At 41.5% G+C, this 21,450-nt stretch overlaps 1 protein-coding gene across 3 annotated transcripts in view; it reads left to right on the top strand.

The window, feature by feature from the left end:
- The window catches only part of AP3B1 (adaptor related protein complex 3 subunit beta 1), a 224,582-nt gene that overhangs the window by 93,700 nt on the left and 109,432 nt on the right, over window positions 1-21,450 (top strand). For all 3 annotated transcript variants that reach the window (XM_083152189.1, XM_083152198.1, XM_083152207.1), the window contains exons 15-16: window positions 13,293-13,469; window positions 19,136-19,322. In XM_083152189.1, the coding sequence (XP_083008315.1) occupies window positions 13,293-13,469; window positions 19,136-19,322 (364 nt within the window). The remainder of the gene's footprint in view (window positions 1-13,292; window positions 13,470-19,135; window positions 19,323-21,450) is intronic.

Genomic DNA, 21,450 nt, shown 5'->3' with positions numbered 1-21,450 from the left:
TTTTAGTACATGCGTGTAAGAGCTGTAAAGCACATTTCTATACAGACTTATTTTTTTGCTGTGAACATAAACATTTTTTTCACTATTGTCTTTGTTTTGGCACTGGGGGTGTTTAGGGTGTGGGAAATGGGTGGTGGTTTTAATTTAGGCACTAGTGGAGGGGTTGGCCTTTGGGGAAAGAGGGTTATGGTTATCCCTTTCGGGATTTTTGTTATCGGTTCTGCTTGTTCTGCATACGTTATTATACAGCATCTAGTGATTGCAGTGTTTTCCCTACTATGGTTAAGACACACATTTCTATACATAACATTGTACTGTCGCTACTAACCTCTTTATAAAGCAGAGTTATCTTAGTTTGTTTTAGTTATCTGGATTATAGATTGCTTGATAATTGGTCATTGGGGAGAAATACTCTTGGATGTACACTATCTAAACCCATTCTATTTTTTTTAAATTTCTGCAACTCCTTCCCTGTGTTATGATCTTGTGCCTGTATGGTGCTTCCAGAACTTTCTCACAACATGGCTTCCTAGTGTAGCAGCTTTTTATCTTCCTCTCAACCCTAGCTCTATTGCAAAGGACTACTCTGACCGGGAGAGCTTTCCTTTTTAGGTACATATTCACATTATTACCGCCAATGTGTACCCAATAAGAGGTGGGCTGCATCACGAATGCAATGCGTCCTGTGATTGCAGCCCTACTGTTGTCACGTATTATCAATTATGGCATTGTTCATTCTAGCACCTTGTACCTTTCAAAACCTGTGCAGTTCCTCTTTCCTGCCTGGGGTGTCACACTCTGCTGTGATACTGTAAAGCAGAGCACGACACCACAGGCTGGAATACCTGATTATTGTTAAAATATTTATTTACGGATATTATTCTAAATGAACGCAGGTGGTCCCTTTGTAAATGTACAGACTGTATAATGTAAATATCATTTAGATGCTTTTGCTTCCAGAATAACTGGTTACTCCTGCATTATTTATTTGCAGCGGAGTTATTATAGAAGCGCCTGCATTTTATTATGGCCCCCGAATTTAATATGTGCTGAATTTGGCTGCACGACTGCTTGTTCTGGGATTTGAGTCTTGGATTTGTTGTATTAATGTTGTTATAAATTTTACTTGTGCTAAGCTGATGAGATGTCATTTTCAGCGATGAGGCGCCTAATGGACCCTGGATTCAAAAAGAAAAATTCTTTATTGCAATGTTTCTCCGAGGTGTCATCCACTCTGAAATTTACTCACTGTTGTGTAAGATCCTCCAAAGTCATTTGGTACACAGTCTGATGATGAAACAGCTGATCAGCCGAGCATAGGCGTAGTTGGGATATTCAGACAGTGCAGATTTATTCCTATTTCTTTACCGTGCAGTATGTTTTAGTGTTGCTGGATTGTTGTGTGTCGTTTTGGGGGTTTTCTCTTGTTTCCTCGCACAGCACAGTTTTGTGATTATGTGTTTATGATTAGTAAATACTAGTAAGCCCACTCGACGCAAAAGCTTCGAAAGCTAGTCTGCTACCTTCTGTGCATTTGTGAAAATTAGATGCAGTTTCACTTTCTGCCAGCAGATGGCAATGTTTCGGAGACTCATGGACTCTAGACTTATATATAGATGATACGGTACTTGTGTACTAGTACGGCGCCCATCGCATCGCAGACCATAAGGCATGCGATGCGATGGCAGCCGATGTTATACAATTTTAAATTGGGTACTTGTGTATTTTGGCGGCGCCCGATTTCAGCATCGTTCGATCATCGCATCGCATGCCATGTAACCGATGGCATGCGATGCGATACGATTTTGACCCCCTATGCGATGAAAAATCGTATAAGCACCCTAATGGGTGCTTACAATGTTAAATGCACCCCCACGCCACCCCCCCACTATAAACGTGAACCCGAAGCGTGGCGAGCGCAGCGGTACCCGTCCTACGACCTTTTCATACCCCCACTATCCACGTCGGCGTGGAGTTGAGAATAGAAAGTGTGGCGAGCGCAGCGGATACCTTCACAGGTATACGCGTCCCCTGGCGGGCTTCACAGGTGTCCGCGTCCCCTCGCGTGGCTCGCCACGCGGACACCTGTGAAGCCCGCCAGCGGTGGCGGATACCTGTGAAGGTATCCGCGTCCCCACGCGGGGCTCGCTGCGCTCGCCACAATTTCTATTCTCAACTCCACGCCGACGTGGAAAGTGTGGGTATGAAAAGGTTGTATGACGCGTACCGCCGCCCCTCGTGGGCTCGCTGCGCTCGCCACGCTTCGGGTTCACGTTTATAGTGGGGGGGTGGCGTGGGGGTGCATTTAACATTGTAAGCACCCATTAGGGTGCTTAACATTGTATAAGCGCCCATTAGGGTGCTTATACAATGTTTAATCGCATAGCATCGTATGTCATTGTATAGTATGGGGGGTAGTGCTGCGCTCAATCTATGATTGTCTTATATATGCTGTAGTAAACTCTAAATTGTTGTTCAATTAATCTGACACATTGTTTATTACAACGATATTTTACTTAAAAATAATCTTAGGTATTGAAAGATACAAGCTTGCAGTACTGTGGTCTTAATACACAAAAAGGATGCACTAGTTTGTGATTCACTGTGCACAATCTGTCGTATTATCTACCTACCTACGACAGATTGTGCACAGTGAATCACAAACTAGTGCATCCTTTTTGTGTATTAAGACCACAGTACTGCAAGCTTGTATCTTTCAATACCTAAGATTATTTTTAAGTAAAATATCGTTGTAATAAACAATGTGTCAGATTAATTGAACAACAATTTAGAGTTTACTACAGCATATATAAGACAATCATAGATTGAGCGCAGCACTACCCCCCATACTATAGAATTTAACTCTTGGGATACAGTCAGATCCCATAAGTGTTCTTGCAGCTCATCGCTTCATAAACTTTTCAGTGCGCAGGTATAACCAAAATTTTTAACCGTATGTCATTGTATGCCATGTACAATGGCATACAATTTGAAAATTGTATGCCATCGCACACTATGGCACGAAATCGCATCGCATACCATCGCATGCGTTATGGTATGCGATGCGATGGGCGCCACCAAAATACACAAGTACCTTTAAATTGTATACCATCGAATTGTATGCCATTCTATCACATATACAATGGTATGCGATTTCAAATTGTATAAGCACCCTAATGGGGGCTTACAATGTTAAATGCACCCCCACTATGAACGTGAACCTGAAGCGTGACGAGCGGCTGCGGTACGCGTCCTACGACCTTTTCATACCCCCACTATCCACGTCGGCGTGGAGTTGAGTTTATATAGTGTGGCGAACGCAGCGAGCCACCGAGCCCAAAGCATGGTGAGCGGACGCGGAATACATGTAAAGTAATACGCGTCCGCTCGCCACGCTTCGGGCTCGCTGCGGTCGCCACACTATATAAAATCAACTCCACTCTGACGTGGATAGTGGGGGTATGAAAACATCGTAGGACGCGTACCGCCACCCCTCGCGGGCGTGCTTCGCTCGCCACGCTTCGGGTTCACGTTCATAGTGGGGGTGCATTTAACATTGTAAGCCCCCATTAGGGTGCTTATACAATTAAACATCGTATAGGGGGCTTATACAATTTTAAATCGCATCGCAGTGCATCGGGTGTATGCCATCCGATTATATGTCATGCGACCAAATATCGTGGGCGCTGTGCTAGTACACAAGTACCGATGGTACTTTTGAACATAATAAATCTGACCTATTATAAGAGGTTGGTTGGTTTCTCTTTAGTGTCACCATGGCTTGGGTTGGTTTTCCATCGAACTTACAAGTCCTACTTTATTTGTTGATGTTTTTCTATATTTCACAAGACTATAATTTGTTAACATGTAGACAAATTTCTGGCTACTTTTATCGTTTTTTTTTTTTGTTTGTTTGCGTGCCTTTCAACCATTTCTTTGAGTGATCCGACACAATTGTTTATTTCTGTTACTCCAGCATAGGACTCACAGATGCCCAATGGGTAGAGCTACTTTATGTACTAAAAAGATCACATTGTTTAATTCGTAAGGTAAGTAAACATTTAAAAGGACAATGTGAAAGCGATTGCTGTAAAGCAGGGGTGCTCAAACTATTTTGCTATGGGACCCCGTCAAACAATAAAAATTATTACAGGTCCCCAGCAAGTTACTACTGATTGGCCGCCTCATGTGTGATCAGTGAAGTTACCACTATTGTGATAGGGTGGCAGTTGTAATGGTGGGGGATGGAAAAGGGTGACAGGGGGATGGAAGTGGGGAAGCAGTGAGTGTTTACTTAATGAGTTATACCCTGTCCACCTCCACAGACACATTAGCCTGATGGTCAGCAACATAGTCATGACCCCATACTGAGGTGGTCGGGACCCACTTTGATGTCAGGACCCACAGTTTGAGAAAAGCTGCTGTAAAACACAAAATGAAGCCTTAGTAAACCGTTAGAAAATGTCTTCTTCCTATACCTATATCGCAGCAACCCTTGATCATGTAGCTCGGAGTTTGAGGAGGAAATACTTCCTCGCACAAACGACAACCTGTGTCTTATACACTGATACACGGGGTATGTTGTCCTTTAAACTAGAAAATTAGTAGCATCATGCTTCAACATTTTTGAAATTGCTAACCCTCTGGTAACGTGCATCTAATGAGATTTAGCAATAAAAAGATCGGTAAGTTTTAATCATAAGATTATTTAATTGCCATTATTAGTAGAGTGGGAGGAGTAGCTTCCAAAAAATGTTTCCAAAGTAAAGTCTGTTTGATTAACAAGAACATTACTCATGTTAGATTAGATATTAAGAGGAATCTAAATTATAATTTCCCCAAATATTGCTACAGCAGCAAATGGCTCATTAAATGCAGACTTTATGATAAATAGCTTTTTCTAGTTAATAAAAAAAAAATGAGAACAAGTCCTATTGCATATTTTGCTGCTAGGAGACTATCGAGTGAAGTTATATAGTTCGACAGGTTGAGACAGTGCATGTTATGGTGATTCAGTTTTAGTCATTGTTTGGTCAAGTGACTACACCACACTGGTGCGCTGTCACACCAACACCGCTGCCTCCAATAGGTCTACTACAGATAATAGAAAGGTAAAAATTCCTGCACTTAAAACAGGTGCAGCTAAATGCCTGTGGTGCACTTGCACACTACTCCATCCAGGTGAGATGTGAAACCATGTCACAACGAGGGACACACTGGACCCGCTGCATTCTACCCATAACCTACAGAGCACGGGAAACCTGGGGTTTCAAGACTGACCTCTATATCAGGAAACGGTATGGTTATTTTGAACATACCACCATACATTTACACAAACACTTCAATGACCGATTTATCACTAGGCACATCATAGATCAGCATCCGAGGTGATTCAGCTCGTTACTGGATTAGCATCCACACATTTATCTTCTATTCAGGGGCTATCGTGTGTATACTGTGGCCTGCAATACGTTGTAACAGGGCATCTGTTTCACTGCAGTGTTCTTCTTGAGATCCCCTCTTCACTTCCATCATACCTGTCACCTGCACTCCCACCCTCTCATTCTACAACCAATACCGAGAGGCATGACCAGTAGAAGTGGGTTTAGTGCCATGGTACAGGTAGCTCTCGATGTATACCTAAACAATGTCTGTCCGTGGGTGGTTATTTTTCATGTTTATGTACAATATTATGTTTTATGTATAATTTCAATTCTGGCAGACAATACTTATATTGAATGTATCATCTGGAACCCTTTATAATATAATATATAGGAAGTACTCAATGCGCAGGTGCGATGCCTCTTTTTAGGCTTCGCAAACCCAGGAGATACTACTTTATATGTTATTTAACATACAATTCTTTGCAGACTATATCGTTTTTTTGCCTTTTTTGATTGAATAATGAGTACATTCCATCACCATTAATATATATATTCGTGTATATATATTCGAGACCCATTTCATTGTTATCCCTGAGTCCTTTCTGCATCAATTTACGAATTTCCACAATCGCAGTCCTAGCTACATAAATGCTACCTATACTGGTGTTTAAGCCAAAGGTCACACTTACAATACGATCTTACCATATTGGGCACGCCCAAACTTTTCCGACCTTAGAAGCCAAGCTGTGTTGAGCAGGGCTAGTACCTGGATGGGAGCCACCAGGGGGGAATACCCAGATACCATATTTGAAGAGTTGACACCATGGAGACCATCACATGCATAGAAGCATTTTTTGGGGGACATATAGCCACACCACGGAGAATGGACAACTCACCCATGATTTTACTATCTCTAATCACACTACCAACTACACAGACTGTAGGGCACAGAAAGAATGAAGGTCATTTATAAGATGTGTCTCTTATATCTAAAGAACAAATGATAATTAATGTTCTTGGAGCACGGCTATATATGATTTTACATATTTTCAGAATTTCAACCATATTTTTGAACAGGCATAATTAGAGACTCCATTGGTTTTCTGTTTTCTTTTTAATGTATTTCCAATAAACACTTTTTTTTTTTACTTCTTGGCAGATTTATGAAGACTGGAGAAGGGATAAAGTGGAAGATGGAACGCACCAGCCACCCAGGTCCTAAATGTTACAGGCTGGGTTTGAAAAATGACAGGAACTGATTGGGCTGGATCATTACCAACTACCACTTTATCACGTCACCAGGCTTACTACATCTGTCCCCGAATATATTAGTGTGGTTTATTGCCACAGATTTGCTTTTACCAATTGAAGCCGATATTGTGGGTACACAGGATGCGGGATAAAGAAACACCACAGCTGTAATATGCAGTATGTGTGCAGAATAGATAGAAGACAACCATTCTAAACACTAGCGAAACAATAAAGACCTACCCTCAATTACTTATGCAGTCTCAACACCACTGTATTTAATTCTTCAGTAATGAAAGGTATTTAGTCCCAATGTCATTGGGCAGTATTCAATGAGAAAAGTTCTCCGTGTTTTGTGGAGAACTTGTGCTTTGTTCGCCTTGGACGGAGCATTTTGCTCTCCAAAAGCGAGCAACCCTATCCAATGTGAAATGTTCTCCGTCTTTCTAAGTGACTTTCTCCGTGTCTCTCCGTGTAGCAATTCTCCATCTTTTGATGGAGAGCTGGAATGTGAACTTTTAAACTAAAAGGTTTTTTTAAGAAATTTTGGTGTCAAAAAATCAGTTTTTTTTTTCTGTGAAGGGGCATGTTATTTTTATTCATGTGCTTATAGCACATGAATATATATTTAATTTAAAAAAATATATTTTTTTAATTTTTTTTTTTTTTACACAGTGCAGCCAGCAGGGGGCCGGAGCGCTCGAGCCGCTCATTAGATATTCATATATTCACTGCACCCGAACGTAACTATGCACAAACGGGTGCAGTGAATACTGGGTCCCCCGCTGGCTATAGGGGGGTGCAGCCTGGGTCCTGGAGAGCCCCCCTCCCCTCCACAGTCCTCTGGAGCAGCCAGGGAGACTTTAATCTCTCTGGCTGCTTCCGGCTCCCTGAAAGCTCCCTGCTCCCTGCAGGGGTTAAGACTCTCCGCGAGTGGCGGAGAGCATCAGCCACATTGAATAGAGGGAGCAGGAGTGGCAGAGAGCCCTCCGGAACACGGAGAGTGCATGGAGAGCGAAATAAAACGCTCTCCATGCACGGAGAACTTTTTCATTGAATACTGCCCATAGTTGTAATGCGTTAACGTCATGTTCAATGTTCTAATGCGGAGAGCGTTAAAATTGCTTCATATAACATGGCGCCAGTGTCGTCACTCTGTGCTTGACATCATGCTGTTAATGGCATAAATGTTGAGCCTTAAACTACCTTCCCTGACAGGTTAGGCAGCAGAGTTGTGGATTTGTTTGGTCATATATAGGGGCGGGTCTAGTGAGATTATGCTGTTGGATTTTCTTGAGAAAGGGAGTTTCAAGGGTGTATTCAATCCCATGTTCCGACAGTCGGGACCCTGGCCCTGTGTCTGCTCGCTCACCAGTTTATCAGCAGGTGGGATTCATTGTCCCTCCTGCCCATCAGTGAAAAGTGGGCGTGTCTGTGGAAGTTATCGTGGATTGTCGAGATTGATCTCGTCAATCCATGTCCATTTTCGGCAAAACGGGCCTGACTGTTCTGTCGATTTGCCTCTTCAATGTTATTGGCAACAACAGCATTGAATAGGCGCCCGCTGCTATTTACCCTTTTGGAATTAGCGGCGGGGATGAATACTAAAGATGAGCGAGTCCGGATTCCGGGAATCCCAACACCCCCCTATTCGAATGACCCGGAGTGCACCTTTCCGGCAGCAGGATCTCGGGAGATCCGGACAATGTCACTATATATGTATATAAGGACGGCCGCGTGTTCACTCTCCCGCCCCGCTGTGCAACCGGCATGGTGTAGTAGTTTTAACTACTACACTGCTGATAGTGACAACCTGCTGAGTCTGACTGTGTTAGTGTAGTGGGGTGGTACACTGACAGTCTGTGCTCTATATTATATATTTATCCCTGTAGTCTGTGCCTGTACCTCATATAGATTGATTTACCTGTCCTCCAGTCCCTACCACCAAATTACTTAATAATAATCCTTTTAAATTTTTCTGTGTCTGCTGCTGTGTTACTAAGCTGGAACAGGGTACTACAAGTCTCACCTCACCTGTGCAGGCCGCACGTCCCTTCCCTTTCAGAATCCAATTCAAACTTCTCAGTCACTTTTTTCCCCTTCTCCTGATGTGAGACTCACTGGTCAGTAGTTTCTTGCGTCTTCCTTGCTTCCACTTTTGTGCAGTGGTATAACATTCGCTCTTTTCCAGCTAGTGTCTGGTTGAATAATTTTGTTAATAGTGCTTACATCACGCTTTAAGCTCTTTTAGTATCTTTGGATGTATCTCATCTGGCCTAATTGATTTATCCACTTTTTAGATTTGAGAGTTCTGTTAGGACCTTCTTCTCGGTAAATGTACATCTGAATATCTCTGCAACTTAACTGTGGCCCTTTCCCCAGAAGTGAATACTTAGAAAAAAATATTAAGATGTTCTGCTATTACATTGTCTCAACAAGACTCCCAGTCAGTCTTTAGTCTTATGATCTAATGTTCTAGATTTTGGGTCCTGCAGCAGAAGGTGATGTCATATCTTCAGTCGACCTGTAGACTGGGGTCAACATCTTGGCCAATGCAAGCCTTAAAATCCTTCAAATTATTCATAATTTATCAAAATAAAAAAACACACATTCTGTGTGTTTAACTATTGTTTCCAGCTCTTGTGATCCCCCAATTTCCCCCCCTTCTCTGATACCATATTTTTCTGTTCTCAGTCACTACTCCTTTTTCCTTTTTTCTCTCTCCCTTACCTCCACCCCCCTCACTAAATCAATCTCTTTCTCTCCTTTTTTATGTTCGGTATGCACGTTAACTATGGAAGCTACTGCTCCTTGCTTCCTTATTCTGGTACCTGCAGTGGCTGGTATAGAGTTGGGTGGGATAGGACTCGCCCTATCCACGCCAGTAGATGTAAGATAAAGTGGAGTTAAGAAAATTTTAAAATTCTTATGTCCACAGGAAGTAGGTATATATAGGGTCATTGGAACCAATCAGTTTCCGCTTCATGCATGTTACATAGAAACATATCATTTGGCGGCTGATAAGAACCATTTGGCCCATTTAGTCTGTCCCTTTCTCATGCTTTGAGAACAATAAAGCATGTTTACATGTTTATCTGTCTCATCAATAAAATACATAATTTTTAAATTCATTTCACACTGTGCCCGCATCTGAGGGAGTCCATATTGCTTGGAACAAGTTCAATCTGTTTATTAGTCTATGCTCCCCCCCCCCCCCCCCCCCCACCCGGGGAAACATTTGTAAAACTTTATAGTTATTTTTTGTTATTTGTCGATTCTGGTCTATCCTAAATACTCGCCCTGTGTGTATTTGTTTATCTTCAAGCTACTTGTGCTAATTTACCATTGCTTATTCTTCTTTTCAAATGGATTAAATGGAGGCGAGCTGTGCTTTTAGCTGCAATCATTCTGGTGTAAAGCAGAAGCTTGTGAGGTCCGCATTGTTCCTTAAGTGGACCCTTTTGCAGTAGATAATTTGTACAATTTCCTTTTTATATTCACTTCTGTGGCTACTTGTGGAAGCGCAGTGGCGGCTCAGCTCTTTCTAATATAGACACAGTAATAAGATTGCAAGTGCTGTTGATGCGCCCAAGTTAAGAAAGTGCACTTAACTGTTGGTTAAATGCTTGTGCCATACAGTCGTACATTGGTCTGTTGTGGATGTATGGCTGCATTAAGCTAGACGGTAATGGAAGTAATATATACTGGGGTTTTCCTTTTCAGCAAAGACCTTGACCTTTCAAAAGCTAGTAGTGGGCTTCCTCTGCTGTCATTAAGGGAAGCGACTACATTGTATTAAAGCGGCAAACCACAAATAAGTGCAGTTTATTAGGTGTAGTATATGTTCAGTATATTGCTCTTCTGCACTCATAGTAATGGCTATGCGATTCTATCTTTATGTAATTCAGTGGTTTATCTTTAAGTAGAACTTGGCATTGATAGTAATATATGCTGGGTGCATTAAACCAGTTTCCATTTATTAATTAAAAAAAGTGTTGCAGTTTTAGATTTTATACAATTTATCCGCTTAGTTTATAGAAAATACAAATAAACATAAATATCAGTGAGGCAGTGACCCCGAAGTTGTCCAGTTATTGTAATATTATGAATACTAAAGCTTTCATTTTTACAAGCATTAATGTATATATGTGTTTATTTATAATATTTATTTTATAAAATACGTTTTTCTATGGGGTTTTGGTATTCATTGTTAAATTTGTTTCTCGGAGTCCATCTGGGGGACACTGCTAAGTACTCAACTGTATCAGTTTAAAAATACAAAATTCCATAGGAGTGCTTAATTCAAATTAACACTCAAACCAGAACTAGACTGTATTTTGAGAGTGACCAAAAAAAAAAAAAGGTGGGTGAACAGGGTCACACAGATGGTGAGTACCAAAAATACTCTTACATTTTACCTGCAAGACACTGAGGATATAGCAAAGTCATCCTTTAGGGTAGTGTATATTCTCTCCTGGTTGTTTTCTTAATATGTGGAACTGTTCCCAGGTGCACACTGAGGATAGTAGCCATGATCTGATCACCGCTGTCTTGAGGCTGGCCAACCTCTGGATCACTGCAGAATTTTTTTTTTTTTTTTTTTTTAAAAGCCTATTTATTCATAGATTTTTTAAGACCAAAGCAATAAAATATTATTTCCACTGCTCAAGGCCAGATCCTGGCTCAAAGCAAGCATCACAGTGTCCTCATTTATTCAAATCTCTATCTGAACACTACCTTTGAATGATAAGAAAGGTCAGTATGAACCAAATACAGAGATTTACGTGAAAATTAAGAGGAGTACAGGTTGACCTTTGCAGTGCTGATGGAACCAAATTAAGGTTCCAAGTCATTAAGAATGTACCTGAATGGAAGTTCATCTTAAACAAAACCGCACCTTCAATGAGGCCTGAGCCAGCTTTCTGTCCAGCATCATAAAACCTGTTTGTTAATCTGAGATGTCAATTAAGAGTGCTGCTGTTGCTACCTTAGTCTTGGTGAAGTTCTAAAGAGTTATGGCTAGAATCAAGTGATGGTATCTGAACTGCTAATGTGCCTCTGAACTCCTAATGTGACATCTACCCATCAGAAACGCAAGCTGGCTGAGATGCCTTTTTTCAAATCAGGACATGCAACTCATTGTCCATGATATCCAGAGATGCAAGAAATGAGTCTTGCACCATTACATTAATCATTGGATTCCCTCTGGAATGTAGGAATCAGTAGGATCAACATTGGCCATAAAGTTGTCATTTCTGAATAAGGAACGGGATGGAAAAAAATCCGAAGCCTTCCTGGAATTTCATGACCAGGAAAGTCCTGGCCATAGCAACAACTGAATGGTTGCTGGACCTTTCTCTTTGGAAAATATCTGGTATCACACGGCATGGTAAAATGGACTCTGCGTATCGTATTCTGCTTTTGTAAATACACAGAGGGAACCACAGGTTCCCCACTGGGTGCTCAAAGTTGAGGGCTTGTTGGATTAGTGAAATCACATCCTCAATGCCTTACCTACTATAATACACATCCTCCCATAATTTTCTGCTTCATAACCTCCTGAATCTGGTCCTCCACTAGAAAGAGGTCTGATTAAGACGACCCCCCTGGACATTCACCTGCAGAGTAGCATGGAGGGGTGGGAAGATCTGCAAATACCTTCTCAATTGCGACAGTGTAACCTCAGCCTCCCAATGAGCTGTACAGGGAATTGCAGCAGGCATTGAATGCCACTGGCAGGCACCTGTAGACACCTGGTCCCTAAAACAACCGAGTCCCGGTCAGCTCGTCATTGCCAATTCGTAATCATGGGAACTGGAATTAAATTTTAAATAAAGTAAAACTGAAAATACGTGACACGCAATGCTGCTTCAGTGATGGAACAATGTTGAACACATGAACTGATCCAATTGGCGTCTTGGGAGCTGATGGGATGCAGAGGGAAGGTTCTATCTGCAGTAAAGTTCAGAATGATGTCGGCTCCTCACAGTACCTTCTACACCCTCAAAGTTGTACACAGTGTTGGTCATAAATATGTATTGTAGCAAAGTTTCAGTGATTGGAGACATGGATAACCTTTAAAGCACTCGTCCGTATGTTCACTAGGTTGGGAAAGATGGAGACGTGTACTCTAAAGGGTCATACACACAGGGCTATTTCAGCCCCATTTCCAAGCGATCTGACTAGATCCCTTAGAATTGGAGCACGGATCGCTCTGTGTGTTTAGCCCCAGGCAACGGTGAGGCTCGGTACAGCGTGTTGCCATCGCACACAGGGAAAGACATTGCCTCTGCACTGTCTTTCCTGCTAGATCGCGGGACTTTGCCTTTAAAAAATAAGCAAAGGCCCGCTCTGCACAGATTGCTCAGCACACATCGTGGGTGTACCGCAATGTGTGCTGAACGATCGTACTTAAGCCTGTCGCTCAGCATGGAGGCCTGCATCACCCCGTGTGTACAGGGCTTAATACATTATCTAAACAATATCTTTATTTCAATCCAATTGTAAGATAGTTTACTCACTCATTTTTACAAACCATGAATGTGTTTTTATTTAGGTATCATTTGGGTTGCTATATTTTGATATCTTGTAATTGCACTCGTTTTAGGAACTGTTGAGTTGTGAAATAAAATATATATATTATTCTTATCCGATGTGCAGGTTCCCATGGCGAGAGCCAGCATCCTGTGGCTTATTGGAGAGTACTGTGAGAGGGTGCCTAAAATCGCTCCTGATGTTCTGCGCAATATGGCAAAGAGCTTCACTAATGAGGATGACCTTGTGAAGCTGCAGATATTAAACCTTGCAGCAAAGCTTTACTTAACCAACTCCAAACAGGTAATGGCATGGGAATACAGGTGGGATCTATCATCATCTTGGCTCTTGCATGTTTTAAATCACTGGAAGAAAGTTTCTCTGGTATCAAATCCTAATTCTGCCCAGTTCTCATTGATGTCATTGTGTAACATCCATCCAACACAATGTTATTTTCTCCAGCATGAAATGTGTAATGTTTGCAGTAAGAAAATGTTAACCAAATAAATGAGGAATGGTTGGGACATTCATGTAATGCAGCTTGTATTTAAGGTTTACATAGTACATTTAAGGTTTACATAGTATGTGGAAGATAGAGAAATCAGGTTTGCAGCTGCGCTAAAAGCAGGTTGTACAAGGTATGCAGTATTAAGAAAATACAGATTTAATAAAAACCATGAACATAAAAATAAATAATATAGATTATTAGTTAAAAGACAGTGTGCATTGCCATTTGTGTCAATCCATAGTCACCCGTCTGTTAGTCCATCATTGACAAGTAGAGTCCGTGTCTGTTCCTATATTGCCCTAGTCTCAAAGGTTTCTACAACTGGTCAGTTTGTAAGTGTTCATTCCCACATACCTCTCTTGATGGCTGTGGGAGGTAACGTTCCTCCTGAGGATGGTGGGCTGTATTGAACAGCAATGAGTCATCCTATGCTATGGAGGCCTGTTTCCAGATAGTGCAATAGAATAGTGTGTAGACAGTAAGGCAGCACCTTCGTATACCAATGCGTTTCACTGTCTAACGCAGCTTTTTACCTTGAAAAAGCTGCATTAGACAATGAAACTTGTTGATGTATGAAAGAAACAATATGTCTGATGACCGTACCAACCCTGGAACAATACAGCTTGTTGAACAACTCTGCCCAGAAGTCCTTCTACCGCCAATATACTTCTGCCCGCCATCGTCCATAAAGTAAATAATCCAGTTAAGGTTTGTGTCTGCTCGGGGGTTTCAAGATGTGAGAGCCAGATCTAATCTTACAACCATAGTAAAGGTATTGGATGAGGTTGCTGCTGTTGGTGCCACACACTTTCTTTACCGCTTCTGTTTATTGCCCTCTTCCCTGCCTTGTTGCTCTGTGTGTGTGTGTGTGTGTGTGTGTTAGTCTGTCTTCCCTAATCGTTTTATAATCCTACTGTATATCTTCGCACCCTTGGCCCAACTACTGGTCACTTTTTGTACATCCAGATGGTTATATAGGGCCTACTTCACACCCGATCGCATGCCTGCAAATTCACAGGCCATGCAATTATTGACCGACTTTGCGTGTGCCTTTTTTTGATCGGAGGCGGTACGCAGTGGTGATTCACAGAAAGCTGGTGTTTTATGGGTGTAACCAGCCGTGTTCTGGGAGTGTTAGGGAAACCGCATGGGGAAGTTTTAGAGGAAGTCATGTGATGTCAGCATTGGCCCCGATCCAACTGCTTCTATAGCAGCCGCCGAGTGAGTTCTGGGCTACGCACAACCGCGCACACTGGAAAAACCATTCAATGGGGAGCAGCTTGTGAATGGGTTTGTAGTTATTTGATGATCCAGCTAATATTCACAAGCTCCGAAAATTAGTAGCCCAGCTATCAGATGATGCCCATAGTTTTTATACTGATTATCTTATGGCTGTCATACCCCTTTCATGTCTTCTGAGCACCGAGTTATAACTAGAAGGTATAAGCAGCCATTGCATAGTTATTATATAGATACTTTAAAGCCAAGTTATTTCTTTTAAGGTGGTATCGAATTAGCAATGGTAACCTATGGATTCCCACCTTAAACTGCCAACGAGCAGGGTGCTCAGGTGATGCAGGGAAATCAGCTCTACATCTTTAGTTAAAATCTCTGTGTTATGTTCAAAATATCTGGGAAAATGCCAGCATCGCTCACATTTGTTATATAAATTCAAATAAAAATTGTGTAAAAAAATAAATTCTATTTCCTATATAAAGTAAATCTTACAGGTCATTATGATAAATAAAAATGTTTGGCCTGGCAATTTATATACCTATTTTGACCAATTCACTTGGCACTCAAAGGGTAAATTCATGATCCATGTGGCAGGTGAGATGGTAAAATAAACAGTATTGGGTGCCTGGTAGATAAGGAGACCGATACACTATATCCGGTATGGCGCCACAGCGAAGTAGTCCGAGTTGGAGCATTGTTACTACAACAGCCTGCTGCTGCTTCCCTTTGCATCGTATTTGTTTTTGTAGCTTCTGTCAGAGGAACCTGTTGAGCAGGGAGGATTATCGGTGATGAGAAATTCACACCATAGCAATCACAATATATCTCACAAATCCCAAAGTTTGCAAACTAGTTAAAGAATGGTACTAAAAGAAAACAAAATAACCAGCTTATGTTCTATTCCAGTCCAGTGCAATTCCAATGAAGAATTTACTACAATTATGTGTTTAGACCAGGCATGTCCAACCTGCGGCCCTCCAGCTGTTGTGAAACTACACATCCCAGCATGCCTTGCCATAGTATTGCTATTAGGGAATGCTAAAACTATTGCAAGGCATGCTGGGATGTGTAGTTTCACAACAGCTGGAGGGCCGCAGGTTGGACATGCCTGGTTTAGACCATACTCAAGCGTAGCTTAACATAAGAACATTTATTATGTTCCTATGTAATCAGAAAACTTTACAGACTAAATAGATAGGCATTTTATTGAAACTGCAATGAAATGCCAATTCATCTTATGATAAAGGATACTTTTTCATATTTGTTACAGAAAAGATTGCTAGCTGGCTTCTTAAATCTGACTTATACTTAGGGGCATTACTGTGTAGTTAATTTTAGGGCAAATGGCATAAAAATGACATAAATGCAGATCTTGTTCTGGTTTCCTTAATATGTATAACAGTGGGGATCCCAACCAATAAAGTGCTAGACCTGTGACAGTAATGCTACTCATACACTTGTGCAATTGCATTCGATGCGATATCGGGGTCGATTTCCCTTGAAACCAACCTTTCGATAAATCGCTTTGAAAATGCTGTTTTTGGTGTACAATCATGCGATTTGTTGACTGCTCCCTGCAATAAAAAAAATTCTGTGGGATCGCATGATCGAAGGCGATTGCATTGAATACTGTAAAAAACATACCAGATTATCGAACAGATCTGTGCACGGTGGTGGAGAGTGAGAGGAAGTGAGCAGAAATCTTCGGGAATTGAACGCCACAGTTAGAAAAATTGAATGTGCACAAAACAGCATTCGACCACATGTACAATTTGAGAAATATTATGTGCAGAACATAAGATCATGAGACGCTAGATCCGTCACATGGTACACAAAATGTACATACAATCATTCGATTTATCGAACAGATGTGGTTGAAATCAAATGATCGCTAGCTATATCGCAAGTGTATGGGCAGCATCAGACCTGCTGAATGGTCTGGAAACCGTGATTTTTCAGCCACCCACTAAGCAGGGATTTTTCAACTCTTAAGGCCCCACACACTAAAACGATTTTTTTGTCCGATTTCCGATATATCGGACGATCAGTCGGAAATCGGCCAAAAAATCGTTCTAGTGTGTGGGGGCCTTTAAGGTGAAGGAACTTTGTAAAATGTTCTGCCCAGCAAATATTTGCCGTCTTTCAACTGGACACATCAACTAGTCGAGATTTCTGTCCAACCAGACAACTTGTCGGCTTGTTGGAACACAACACTATCAATGCATGGGAACAAATGTCAGTCATCCATATCTTCCCAAACACTGGAAAGCGGTCTTCAGACAAATTGTTTAATCCATTTGTTTTAACGAATTTGTCTGTGCAAACATTTTTGCCCATTTTCTAGGGTTTCGGAGTAATTTTCGAATAGTAATTTGTTTGCTCCCGTACATTCCCAGATTAACACTCCAACCAGCCAGGCTGTGTTTTAAGAATTAGTTAGTAGCTGAATGGTTGGAAATTGATCTCTCTCTCTCTCCAAGGTTTAAAACCTCTCGCCCGTAGTCATAAAGCATATGGAAAGCTTAAGCTGTAGTTGCCAATTAAAATTAGCTGTAGTTAGTTAAGTCTAGTGTAGAAATGTTTTGATATTCTCTACGTGAAATGTCATTTAAAAACAATTCATTTTGGTTTTATTATATTTTTTCCTGACTTAACTTTTTGAAGTAAAACTAACTGTAAATATAAAAAAGGCTAAAGTTGCTCCTCTCTTCTCTGGAGGGAATTCAAGTGTTGTGGGGTCCGCAACTAGATGGCACCTGACAGAGCAATTCAAGCGTTGCTCCATTCGGGAGCATACAGCCGCTGGTGCTGTCATTAAAATGTTTTCCGTTATTTTGAGAGGCTGATATTTAGAAATAAATAAATAGATGAATTACAAGGTAGTAGTCTCTAAATTTGTGCTTGGAATAATAAAAAAAAATAAAGTTTTTTTTTACCTGAAATTAGCTGTGCAAGTCTAGTTGTAACAAATGCTTACGTGGCAACTTGCATTTTGAGTGGGCGGTAATGTAATGTGAAGCAGACAGGTACATGGAGAAATCCTTAATACAGATTGAACCGCGCTCATCCATTCGGCTGGCGCGCCACAGCTTCCCGCCTTGGCGCGCCAGCCGATTGAATGAGCGCAGTTCCATCTGTACCATGTAATTACAGCAGGTCTATAAGCAGAGTCCTCCCCCATCATACTTGATTACAAATAATTCTTCAAGCCGCTTCTATTTTTCTTACTCCGTTCCGTACGCAGAGTATATGAATTTGCTTCATTAGTTAAAACAAGCACATTTCACACTCCGTTCCTGTCATCAGGGGCATTTGTGTCTCTATTTGTGCTCTATACACACACAGTTACCAACAGACTTATTTTTAACAAACATTTATACATTTCAGATGCATCTCATTTAGAACATAATGGTAAAATTTGGTTTCCTGCAGGCTGTTATAAAAACGATCTCAATGCAGTTTTAATGTAGCATATTCAATGACCGAATTAAGAAATGATGGAAAACCCACCGTAAAACAAGCTGTTACCTTACATAAATAAATGAACAATATTACCGGAGGCCGTAAGCAGTCTTTTATCTTGGTTTTTAGAGGGCATCAGCAGCTTGCTTTTATAAAGAAAGTAACGGCTAAATGCACTGCAAATAATTTGCAGTAATCCAGTTCAATGATTCATGTGTCTCCTTTAATGGGTCGTAATTCAGCGCAAAGTAACAGAGTAGAGAGAGAGAGTGCGCGGACCCCGGTGATGCCAGGGACACTATCTCTTCATAAAACACACCTCACATGAAACACTTTGCCAGCCCCCTAATACCCGCTGATGTTTTGATGTCCTGCATATTTTCTCGATTAGGTTTTGAGTGCCATGTTTTTAAGCTGTATTTCCACATTCATTATCCTCACGTAGACCCTTCAGTAGGTTTGCCATCTATGATTATTTTTTAATGATGCCTTTCTCTCCACTTCAGCAGTTTAATAATCTAGCACATGGCTGCTTTGCAGCAGTTCACATTCACCTCCCGGCTTAGAACGGGGCCATGTGCTCTGGCTTTCGACATTCCATTTGCAGCTTCAGAAATGCGTATTCCCTCCGGGACAGCATGTGTGTACATTAATGGTTCATTTGTGTTACTCCTTTTTAAATATGTTTACTGAGGGTGATCTATAATCATAAAATAAACTTATGCCTTCAGCTCTCTGTTTGTCCTTTCTGCCCTTCTGACAGACCAAGTTGCTTACTCAGTACATATTAAATCTCGGCAAATATGATCAGAATTACGATATCAGGGACCGCACGCGTTTTGTGAGGCAGCTTATTGTTCCCAACGAGAAGAGTGGCGCACTGAGTAAATATGCCAAGAGGATCTTTCTGGCCCAGAAACCTGCCCCAGTACTTGAATCTCCATTCAAAGGTAGGTAATATATCCTTATTATTTTGGTTTTATGTTACAGGACAGTAATGCTACGTAATGACACATTTAGCGGCAAGAGTCTACGGCGCTGCAAACCACTTGTGGCACCTTATAGAATGTAGTACAGGCCTGGCCAACCTGTGGCTATCCAGATGTTGTCAAACTACAAATCCCATCATGCCTTGCCACAGTTTAGCTATAAAGGAGTGTTAAAACTGTGACAGGGCATGCTGGGACTTGTAGTTTCACAACATCTGGAGAGCCACAGGTTGGCCTGTCCTGATGTAGTAATAACACTACTCCAAAAAATAAATTGGGGGGGGCGGGGGGGGGGGGGTTATTCAGTCATACAAAAATCAGATGTATGTAAGAAGTAAGTAAGAAGCTGAATCCTGTGTTTACTTCTTTATGCTAATGTCAGAATCTGTTTTATACATGTTATCATGTGCAAGCGGAAACGGTTGCCGCCCATTGAATTAACACTGCCGCCACAACTGTCCTCATCATTTGTACTTCATTAGGGGAAGATAGATCCAGCCAAGGTGCAGCCAACTCCTGATCCTTATGAAAGGACCCCCGTTATAAGATTTGGGCCTCGCTCCTTCTACCATATGGTAGTCATGTTGTGTATATATACTTCATTGTCTGACTCAACTACATTTGTAACCACGGAAACATTGCAAATTGTTTCCATGGTAACAGACATTGTTAAAGAGGGTTAGACATTCACAGTTGGTAATCAAAATGATAGCCACTTTATCTTGGGCTCAGTACACACTGAACAGATATGTCCCCTGACTGTCTGTTGCGCCGGCCAAGCAGCCAGTTCTGGTAAACTTACAGACTTTTGGTGTATACACACGGGTACAATCTGAAGAGATTTTGACTATATAGTGAAAATCTTATCGGATCGCATGCAGATCACATGGGTTTATTACCCTTGCGATCCCGATGTGCGTTCACGTATTGCAAGCGGAAAGTCCTGGCTGCCTTGACTATATAGTGCAGATCTACCACTATGTAGTCAAAGTTGTATCCAGATCGCTCGCATGCGATGCGATCTGATCGCATCGGGATCGCATCGCACGGTACTCGCACCGTGTGTACACAGCATAAAGGTGCCCATACATGGTACAATTGTGCTGTGCGATGTGCACTGCCACAGGCATCCCATCACACAGCACATAAAGTCTGTGCAGCCTGCACTTTTTGAACTAGATCCCGATCGCATTGCATCACATTCGATCTGATGCAATGCGATCTAGTTTAAAACGCACGGAAATTATTATTGTACCGTATATGGGCACCTTTACCGATGGTCACTCAATGTGTCGATCCAGACATCACAGATGGATGGGCTTTTGAATTTGCCCAGCTAGCTGTGGTATCTGTGTCAGTGGTCCCTGCAGCCAGTGTGCAGGTGGTTGGGCCGTTCCCCTGTAAGCACACTGGCTACAGGGACCAATGCCGATCTATCTGCAAGGTACATCAGATGTGCTGCAGGGCCAACCAAATATGGCTGGGAACTACATCATTCGCAGACATGTAGTGTAAACACCTGCCGATACACTACCGATATATTGTCCACTTGATTGAATGGCCGTAAAATTGACTAGTGTGTACCCAACCTATGTCTTCAGGACAAATTGTTAACGTTGAGGTTCTCGTGACACCATGTGTACACATCTCTTCTGAAGAGAATGTTTTTGCTTGCACTCAATAGAGCTGTGATCTATATCCAAGTAAGGATTTCCTACAAGTGGAACCCTCTAATAGCAAAGCCACACATCCATGCACTTTATTACAGCTGCCCTTTTCAAGTGCAGACATAAGTCCGTTCATAAAGTATCATGAGGTATTTGTTTTTTGTTTTATAGCGCCCAAAATAAAGGCAAAAATAATTATTATTTTGGTGTAAAAATTTGTAGTACACTCCTATGTTTTATTTGGAAATGTTTTTCAAGTACTTCACTTATTTATTTACCTTCAGTAGTTTTTTAATACCCCTTTCACACAGAAAATTAAATTCCCGGGTGAAGCAGTTTCATCATTCATAAAAAACACGGGTAATCTTTCTGCGCAAAATGGTTGATCCGGATCTTAAACTCTGGGCATCTGACCCTGCAAA

The sequence above is a fragment of the Crinia signifera genome, chromosome 1, assembly GCF_055691185.1.
Source record: "Crinia signifera chromosome 1, ASM5569118v1, whole genome shotgun sequence".
NCBI lineage: Eukaryota > Metazoa > Chordata > Amphibia > Anura > Myobatrachidae > Crinia > Crinia signifera.
Note: the sequence above shows the minus strand (reverse complement) of the source record. Positions and strands in the feature narration are given on the sequence as shown.